Consider the following 10,336-nt stretch of genomic DNA (forward strand, 5'->3'; position numbering starts at 1 on the left):
TGAGATAAATGGTATTTTTATTGTTTTAATAATCTGATTGCTTTCAGCAGTGTTGCTTTGCGATCGTGATTTGGCATTTAGTGCTCTGTTAATTTGAGCATTATTGTAGCCATTCTGTCTTAGTGCTTTAACATGTTTAATCTGCTGCTCTATATAAGAATGGGAGACAGAGCAGAGCCTCACCATTCTGGCGAATTGCCCGATGATGCTGGATGCATCTTCTTGGTTCTTTCGGTAAAGTCACGTAGAATGGAAATAATAAAATAATAAAAATAACACATAATAAAATAATTCTCACGACGTTTCGGCCACAACGAAAGACAGCGTCTTTCTGACAGACCTGTTCTTCACCTGAGGACGGCTGCTTGCGTTGTGGCCGAAACGTCGTGAGAATTATTTTATGTTTTATTTTTATTATTTTATTATTTCCATTCTACTTGACTTTACCGAAAGAACCAAGAAGATGAATCCCTGCAGTCATGAAAGCTTTAAATCGAGATGCTGGATGCAATTGCTAGCGAAACGTCGTACTCAAAAATTTTAAATGTTGTGGTTTCACGCTTCAACACACCGGTGGGCTAAAGCAGTGAACTATTTGTCTTTTGTCAACGTGACACTTTTTTACTGATTGGCCGTGTCGGTGGTGGAGGGTTACGACACATAAATAACCCGATCTAAACCCAAAAACGTTGATTATGAATAATATTGGTCGCGAAAGCCTACGTGTTAAACTAATTAATCGAATGAAGCTCAATTTTGGCATACATGGCGACAGCAAATTGGCGGAAGAGCTCTTTGCATCTCAAAAAGAGATTGAATCTGCCTTTTTGCACCATGATCCTAATGACAAAGAAGTCCATGGTGGAAATCTTCTTTTGTGTTGGCAAGCCTGTTGCTGGGTCAGTTTGGCGAAGTAGGAAATTGTAGCCATCATCACCTTGCCAGAAAATCAGTAGACATTGAAAAGCATCCTAGGATCGGTGTGTTTAATTTCTGTTGCAAGACGATGCCTCGAGTGACATGTTGTTCAGCTGTCAGAATGCCAGCGACTTCAAATGTTGTGAGTGCATTTAAGCAGCACTCATGTTGACAATGTGGAGTTTAGTCGGCATGAATGACAACATTGTACTCTGAAGTCATCTTCTCCGTGGCATTAGTGAAACTGTGAACTTATGAGTTTTCCTTATCGAGCATGTCTTGCCACAGCAATACGACTTGCAACTTGATGTTGATGACATTTTTGCAATGCTGGTGAGCCTGTCTAGTATTATTCAGACATGCAAGTAGATCTGTGGTAATGTAGGTAGGTCATTAGGTAGTGGCAGCAGACTGCCAATGCGATTATGTACCTGGCCCTGCACTTTAAATGTGGGCAAGTAGCCAGATGTCAGGATGAGTTGGTTTTTGCCAAAACATGTAATTTTGAAGCATGAGTTTTATATTCTATTGTTGTTTTGGAATTGGCTTGCATAGGTAGTGTTGGCAGGTATCAATACGTGAATAGGCTCAGGATGGTCATCGATTGTAGGCAGTTGAACCATTGTTCAGTTAAATCTTGACTTAAAGCTTTCGTGACTGCAGGAATTAATATTCTTTGGGATGTGATTCCTGACATGTACCCTGGCGCCTACAAACTAAGCTGTGTCTGTGGCAGTAGTTACTTTGGGGAAACTAAGTGACATGTCCTGGACTGTGTTCGTAGACATAAGGCAGATCTGAAACAGGATAGGACCAATTCCTCGGCCGTGGCTGATAATTGTTTTAATGCGGTAGGCTCACACGAAATTGATTTCTCTAAGACGAAAGTACTTTGCAAACCCACTGGCTATCAACAAAGATTCATTCATGAAGCCATCCATTTCTACAGACAGACAATTTCAACTAAGAAGATGAGTACAAACTTAACAATCATTGGAAGGACGTTATCAACCAGTTTAAGTGATGTTCCCATTGTACCACCTTCTGATGGTAGCTGTTATTTTCGGCTCTCCATGTGTGTGTCTGCCTTTTTCGCCCGGGCAACGCCGGGTACTTACCGCTAGTACCTAATAAATTAAACTGAAAATGAAACTGAAAATAAGCATTAAAAAGAGTAAATAGTGAGTTTGTAAGTGAATGTTATATAGAGTTAAGGAAATGATAGTTGAATGTGTAATCGTTGTAGGAATGTGAAGACATAGCCGCAAAGGAACGAAATAATTATTTTTAGTGCTTGATGTGGATATTAATAGTATGTGTGTGGTGGTGTGTGTACATATATCATAATTTTTACCAGAGTGTGTGTGTGCATGCTTTTTATTTTTTACTTGGCGATGTAGACTTGATGTATTTAGTCGTAGCTGTTGTGTCGCATCTCTGTTGTGTAAAAGGAGGTCGGTAGTGTTGGTACGTAGATGTTAATATTTTAGAATAGTACATGTTTAAAAAAAAATATTGCAGTGTGTGTTAGAGGTGAACCGTGCATGTGCAGAGAGGACAGTAAGGAGCCGGAAGTAGATGAATTTGGCGGCAAAAACGCAGGGCTGCTAATAGGGAAGGATAACATGGTAAATATGAGAACAAATATAGCAGTGCAGTGGAGACACTTATGTTATGGTGAGTGCGTGGAATTGTAGTATATGAAATGTCATAATGTGTTTGCATGTGTGGCAAACCGGAAGTAGTGAAAATGCCACGGGCTTGAACACATGGCAAGAGAAAGAGAGAGGGGGGAGGTGAGGAGCGGGGGGGGGTCTACAGGTGGTACAGGTGTGAAAGGTGAGCAGGTAAGCTAAAAATAGTGCGAAAGACACCCGAACTCACCCGTGAGTACACATGGAAAGTTTGGGGTGTGTTGGCGCAATTTGGTTCACAAAAAAATCTACACAAGCCCAAAGTCAGCTTTATCTTCATAGATTTATACTATTTTTTGTCTTTTAATATTTTTTGTATACGGTTTCTCCATGTTTATTTCAATTGTTTAGTTTATGTGGAATACAGTACAGTACTTATTTAAATTGTGATGTAAATTTTAGTTGACGTTTACCTAACGTCATTACTCAGGTAAGGCTTAATTATTAAATATCACGCTTTTAGCTTTCGAGTGGCAATTTCCAAGAACGTAACCTCCGCTATATGCAAGGGTCTGCTGTATTTTCTGTCTATTGACTACAGCAGAGGCTTATGGATTTTCAACAAAAACTAGATCTCTGCATTCTTGATTTAATTGAGGCTGAAAGTACCATAAAGAGGCTTGGGGCTTTGGGTTGTTATTTTTTTTTTTCAAATCTATCTCTCTGTTCACATTATTTGAGGATTTGTATGATTTTGGGCAGAACGGTCTAGCGCTGCATGACCAGGAGTCCGAGCCATTTCCTGTTCAACTTTGCTTATGACAGAAATTCACTCTGGCCCCATGCTTTACATTGCATAGCATCTTCAATGACTATGTCATATGAAACAATTGCATTCGTTACGGTTCCAGTGATAAGCTTATCGATGCCTGGTTATAGTTAAAGGATCGTTCCCTGCTGGTCAACCGTGTTACATCTACTGATGATCTGGTAATGGCTACTTAATGAGATGGAATTCGGGAATTTTGTGCTGTGACTTGATAATTCCATCATGAAATGGGGCCTTGCAAATGTTCTACAAAAATAAATCACCTGCCTGGGAATTTCATGTCATACAACACTGTACCTGCTTAACTCTGCATGAATAATAAGGCAGTTCTACAAGTGGTGGAGGAGCTCCTATACCTGGTTAATGTGTTCACGACCAGGTCTGGTTTGGCAGCCAGTCTCACTTAAAATTAGTCAAGCAGCATTCTTTCATTAGACTGTGTAACACTGTGGATGGTGCCTGGACTTTTCCTCCATACAAAGCTGTGATTGTCCATCGCCAACTGGGTTACATGCGTCACGTGGCCACAAGTCGCTTGTTGGCGAACACAACCCCTGGACCTGGCTCAAAGAGTGATATCAATATAGAATGTATGTAAGGATGCCCCCCAATGGAGTCCCCCTGGATCTCTACCACACATGTCCCACTGGACAAAGACCCCAGGGCTGGCCCAGGCCACGCTGGTGGGACTATGTTGCTCGGCTGGCCTGGGAACATTTTGGAATTCCCCAGGTTGAGCTTGGGTCTGTCGCCAGGGAAAGGGGGGCTTGGACCGCCCTACTCGGTGTGCTGCTACCGCGACCCTCACCAGGACAAGTGTTCTTAGAAACGAACGAACAAAGCTGTGATTCTTCTTGGCGACATATATTACTCTTTGGATGCAAAATATGAACTTATTTAAATGACCATCTGTGCTGGCTTATACAATGAAGGCTGGCCTGCCTATAATTCATCTTTAATTCAACCAGACTATTTTGTATTAAGCTTGCAGATCCTTAAGATATCAATAATAGAATATAATCATGAGTCTCTTTGACAGGCGAGGCTGCATTGGTTCGGTCATGAATCCCGCATTCCCAGGTACCGCATGCTCAAGCAGCTTCTGTTCGTCCAAATATTAGGGGCTAAACAGGCATGGCATTGGCGAGAGAAGAGAATGGAGGATGTGGAGGTGATTGGAACCGCCGATGACTGGGATCAGTCATGTCAATATTGGCCTCTGGAGGAGGCCCGTGAGGTGTGCTGCAGGGCAGTTGCAGGTATTCGCTCTGCAACAACGATGAGGTCGGACAAGCGACGCCCACATGAATAGGTGGAACGCTGGGTCCCTAAAACCCAGCAAGACGGTGGGGAGCACAGCTGGTTCATCTGTCAGTCATCCCTTGACACCTGGATCATTCCCATTATCTGCTGACATGGAATCCACACTTACATGGCCTTAAGTTGCACCTTTCATGGCATTAGCATTGTGATAAGGTTACTTCCAATTCGTCATGAATGGTGGATGTTTTGTTGATATATTGTCAATGATGCATGTGAAATATACATGTATTTAAGAGTTTATTTTTGTTGGGAGCTGTAGTGCAGTTGTTTCACTGCATTATGAACTCAACAATTAGTTTGATTATCATTGACAGCAAACATGATTGATAACAATGTAACAACATTTTTTTTGTCCCTGGGTAGTAAGTGTTATTTCCTATTTGCCTATGCCTCAAAAGTACAGAAAATGGCTATTATTCCCCACAAACTTTGCTTTTGTGACCAGGACAGTGATACTTTTGAAATTTACCTGCAAAGTTTTTCTTAAATATTCCTTTTGTAGCTAGACAGCCGAAATTGTGTGCTTGAGCATCCAGTCATATTCATGACCACTTGCCCTCTCATTGCCTTAACAGCCCGTGTGATGAATGGGGAATCTTTTTTATGATATCATGAATATATGAATAAGTATAGACGTGTCAGTCATGTGTGACTGTGTATATATTCATTCCTCTGTGCCTCGATACTGACATAGATGGTGTGGATATGTTTTTCTATCTGCAGCTGATGCTTCCTCTGCAGAATTGGTCTGATGGAGCAAAGTCACTCAGCGCAGCTCGGTACAAAAAGTAAACAATGCGACCAGTATGCAAACAGCACAGATCGTACTGGAAACTTGACACAGCACCCGAAAACTTACACAGGAGAGAAACCCTTCAAGTGCACTGTGTGTGAGAAGGCATTTGCATGGTCATCAAATCTTAAAAGACACCAGAGAACTCACACAGGAGAGAAACCCTTCAAGTGCACTGTGTGCGAGAAAGCATTTGCACAGTCATCATATCTTACAATACACCAGAGAACACACACGGGAGATAAACCCTTCAGGTGCACTTTGTGCTCGAAAGCATTTGCAGATTCATCACATCTTACAATACACCAGAGAACACACACAGGAGAGAAACCCTTCAAGTGCAGTGTGTGCGGGAATGCGTTTGCACAGTCATCAGATCTTCAGAGCCACCAGAGAACACACACGGGAGAGAAACCCTTCAGGTGCCCATTGTGCGGGAAGGCATTTGCACAGTCATCAGATCTTCAGAGCCACCAGAGAACACACACGGGAGAGAAACCCTTCAAGTGCAGTGTGTGTGAGAAGGCATTTGCAAAGTCATCAAATCTTAAAAAACACCAGAGAACACACACAGGAGAGAAACCTTTCAAGTGCACTGTGTGTGAGAAGGCATTTGCACAGTCATCAGTTCTTCAGGGCCACCAAAGAACACACACAGGAGAGAAACCTTTCAAGTGCACTGTGTGTGAGAAGGCATTTACAGAGTCATCACATCTGAAAAAACACCAGAGAACACACACAGGAGAGAAACCCTTCAAGTGCAGTGTGTGTGGAAAGGCATTTTCAAGTTCATTTTATCTTAAAATACACCAAACAACGCACACAGGAGAGAAACCCTTCCTGTGCACTGTGTGCGGGAAGGCGTTTACACGGTCATCAAGTCTTCAAAAGCACCAGAGACAACATACAGGAGAGAAACCCTTCAAGTGCACTGTGTGTGAGAAGGCATTTGCACGGTCATCAGTTCTTCAGAGCCACCAGAAAACACACACAGGAGAGAAACCCTTCAAGTGCAGTGTGTGTGAGAAGGCATTTGCAGAGTCATCAAATCTTAAAATTCACCAGAGAATACACACAGGAGATAAACCCTTCAAGTGTACTCTGTGCGGGAAAGCGTTTTCACAGTCACAACATCTTCATAGACACCAGAGAACACATAGGCATCAGAAAATCCCCAAGGAGTGTAGTCTGAAATCAGCTTGTAAAAGTCAAAGTGCTGCAATGAGCCCATCCCTCCTGAAAAAAGATCTAGAAGTTAATTCCAGCTTGGACACTATGAAATGTGTCAAGGTGAAATTTGAAGAGGCGAAGGTGAAATGTGACGAAGTGATGGTGAAGAGCGAAGAAGTGAAGGTAAAATGTGAAGAAGTGATGGTGAAGAGCGATGAAGTGAAGGTGAAATGTGGAGAAGTGATGGTGAAGAGCGACGAAGTCAAGGTCAAATGTGAAGAAGCGATGGTGAAGAGCGAAGAAGTGACTGTAAAATGTGAAGATGAAGATTCAACTCCAAAATTGGACCTTCACACCGATGGAGGCAACGTGAAGCAGGAGGAGAATTCTGACTGTGAGGCAGAGCGAGGCAACTCCCAGCAGTTTGTGGAAGTGGAGGTGTGGGTGGACTTCTTAGACAATACAAAGTCAAATGGAGACCCTGTAGATATGTAAGATTGAGACAATGAAGCCCCATTAGATTCACCTTTGTCACAGGCCTTTAATGAAAAGAACGTGAAGTTGAACACTCCATTCCTAAGTTCAACCTGCAGCGTAAGAGCGGCCAGTATTTGCGGACCTGTGGGTTGGGTAGATCTCTAACCTGGAGCCAGAGCCAATATGCTCCCAAGCTTTCACTATGTTATAATAATAATATTAACATGTATATGGTGCTTGCTTATTCGCCTCAACAACTCAAAGTTTTGTATCATATCTCATCACAAACACTCGAAGAGCACGCCTTTTGGCGTCCTCTGGTCTAACACGGTTTGATACTAGGCTCGAAAGAAAGCTGTCTCTGGTGTGGACCAATCAGTTTCAAAGACAATGCATATATTATCGGAGTGTTTTTTGTTTGCATTCTGACCCCAAGTATTGTGGTTAATGCAGACATGATTCATTGTAAAAGGTTTCAGTTTCATGTTTTTACATCTCAACACCTGATTTGTTGCCGTAAAAAAGGGGAAAACATTCTCACTCGAAGAGCAAGTTGTATATATGCCTTTTCCAAAAAAATTATATTAAGAGTGATTCTGGCAAAAACATTTTTTATAATTTTGATCGGGATGTAGGGCTGGGGCATGGAAAGGGAGAGTCTTCCTCCTGCCTTGCCACACAAAAGACAGCTGGAGGATAATTACTCACAAGCCTGTTTGGGAAGTCATAAAATTTAATTTAAAAAAACAGAAAACCCAAGGAGAGGGGCTAATGAGATTCTGGGGGGAAATCCCCAGTTGACTTCAAGAGAAGGCCGCCTTAAGGAAACAACCCACAATAAAACAAACAAGATGGAAAAAGCAGGGGTCACAAACCTCCCTTGGACAGCAAAATCCACCAAGGCCAGTTAATCATTGAGGTTTTCAAAATACAACAGTAAAGTCCGAAGCTTAACTATATCTTCAACATCAGGATATCAAAATATAACTTGAGAATGAGAGGCACGGATCCCTGGCGATACAGATGGGGAACAAAGATTATACAACCCTCGGAATATTCTTGGTAGCAACTATGGTATACCACGAATCTTGGTTAAGCATGAACCAAATAATAATTATGAAAGTGTTAGACTTAGGGTCATTCAGAAGAGATACAATGCGAAATGTCAATCACACACGACCAAGATAATGTATTCCACGGGATCAGAGCCTCACCAACCGCCTTTGTCTTCCAGGAGCTAACAGCACATGGTATAGGTATAGTATGTATGCAGGGTGGCGCCTCCCCCTAATATATCAAATACCACGCAATAATTCCAAACCGCGACGTGAGTGCTGTGAACGCTGCTCAAAACGTACTTTGATTCGCTTGCTGAGTCAAAACTGTGGAAAGTGGTACGGTACCAAGCTATAAGAGGTGTAAAATAAAAAATGTTAACTTCCAACCCGTGGTGAGGACGGAGAATATGGCAACAGCAAGCACAGCCGTGCACAATAGGTCACGACTTCAAAGGCCACCGCGCCCCTTTTTGAGTCGGAGGCGAAGAAAATGTAACACTTCCAACCCGTGATGGGAGCGTGGGGAACGCTGCCCAAAACGTGAACGGAAACATGGCGGTAATAAAGACATCCGGACAACAAACAGCCTAAGCGACAGAAATCAGTATTTTATACCTGCGTGACTTTACCGAAAGAACCAAAGAGTATAACTTGATCTGTAGCCTGTCCTCTGTGCAGCACGAGTCATACAGACAACTGGAAGAGGACTCTTGAAGAGGGGGGGGGAGACGACAAGCGCTGTCTCTCCAAGTCGCTCCACAGTCTACGAGGATCAACAGTGTCTAGTGTCAAAGGAGGTGACGTACGGCAACCAGCGGACAAGCTGCGAGTGGTGTCTGGCGACGGGATCTGCACGCACATTGACGCAGACAGAACTGGACCCATCATACCTGCCAGAATGGGCACTGCCGAGAGCACGACCAGCGTACCGACTTGGCAACCACCCCAGTGGTGGAGAGAGACTGACGAAGCAGCAGAGAGTGCCGTGTGTTCGACACACACGCCGACCCAGCACCCCCTGCTGGGGACCTGAGGTGTTTTCGGTACAAGGAATGCTGCACCTCGGAAGCCTCTAACTCAACAGTTAGCAAGAAGACAATACACACCCACACACATAACGTGCATATTGGTACTAATAATATTGTTCCAAAAAGTTATCTTGTTTTGAAATGGGTTGCCATCCCAAGGTGGTGCGTTAGCTATTAGTTGATCGTGAAAAGCATTGTTCTGTCCATTGAGTTACATGAATACGGTCGTTTTGAAGTATTTTAGTGATTCATTTTCGTTAATTTAATAATCTTACCAAGGAATTCATTGATGACACTAAACATAAGCATATATGTTACGAATCTACACACTCACAGGAATACTATTGAGTGGAGATTTTTCTTTTGGTCACAGAATCTTGCCCCCGAATTCATTGATGTCCCATTAGCCAATTGATAAGCATCTGTGAGCCAAACAGGCACACTAGCACGCACACTATTGTTTCGGGACATTTAGTCAATTACATAATCTTACCAATGAATTAATTGATGTCTAATTTTCCCATTGGGCACATGTTTCTTTAGCATGTTACGTATGAATATATATTTTTAAAGGACTTTTCCTATCGCCGTGTATAGTCTCGCTACTCTGAGGAGTTAGCCGATTGTTCCGTTATTCAGTTTTAACAAACGTAACCATTGAGGGTTAATTGTACGGATCAATGAGTACTTCAGGAGTATGGTGTTGACAATTCCGATCATAAGTGTGTTCGCATATTAGTGTTTTTAGATATTAAAGTTGCTTAACACAGAAGTGTCTGAGTGGTTTACTTACTAAGTTCATGCATAATCTTAATTAAGAGAATGGTATATTGCGGTGAGATGGGAATTCTGAGCCGAATTTGCATAATAAATCCACATTTGCACAATTTTTTTTATAACATTACACTTTTTTATTGTATTATCACAATTGGTAATGCAATCCAAGACACCGAAGCTGCATAATTGTGTAGTGAGTCCAACTGAGTCGCAGATGTTCTTGAGATGCAACACTTTTTTTGTAGCAACCCGTGAACACAAAGGGGTAACTGCCCCTTCACCACATGCAGCCTGGGGTGGTGACCACCCAGATAACTACTCTATACGTA

General features: G+C 42.5%; 1 protein-coding gene across 2 annotated transcripts in view; it reads left to right on the top strand.

The window, feature by feature from the left end:
- Positions 1 to 9,992, top strand: part of LOC144953547 (uncharacterized) — a 34,544-nt gene extending 24,552 nt beyond the window's left edge. The window contains exons 3-4 of one of the 2 annotated variants that reach the window (XM_078884100.1): positions 2,276 to 2,280; positions 5,632 to 9,992. In XM_078884100.1, the coding sequence (XP_078740226.1) occupies positions 2,276 to 2,280; positions 5,632 to 7,162 (1,536 nt within the window). In that variant the 3' untranslated portion in view covers positions 7,163 to 9,992. Of the gene's footprint in view, positions 1 to 2,275; positions 2,281 to 5,427 lie in introns of both variants that reach the window. The other variant, XM_078884099.1, reaches the window with a different exon arrangement.
- Positions 9,993 to 10,336: the final 344 nt, after the last annotated feature.

The sequence above is a fragment of the Lampetra fluviatilis genome, chromosome 78 (genome assembly GCF_964198595.1).
Source record: "Lampetra fluviatilis chromosome 78, kcLamFluv1.1, whole genome shotgun sequence".
Classification (NCBI taxonomy): Eukaryota; Metazoa; Chordata; class Hyperoartia; order Petromyzontiformes; family Petromyzontidae; genus Lampetra; species Lampetra fluviatilis.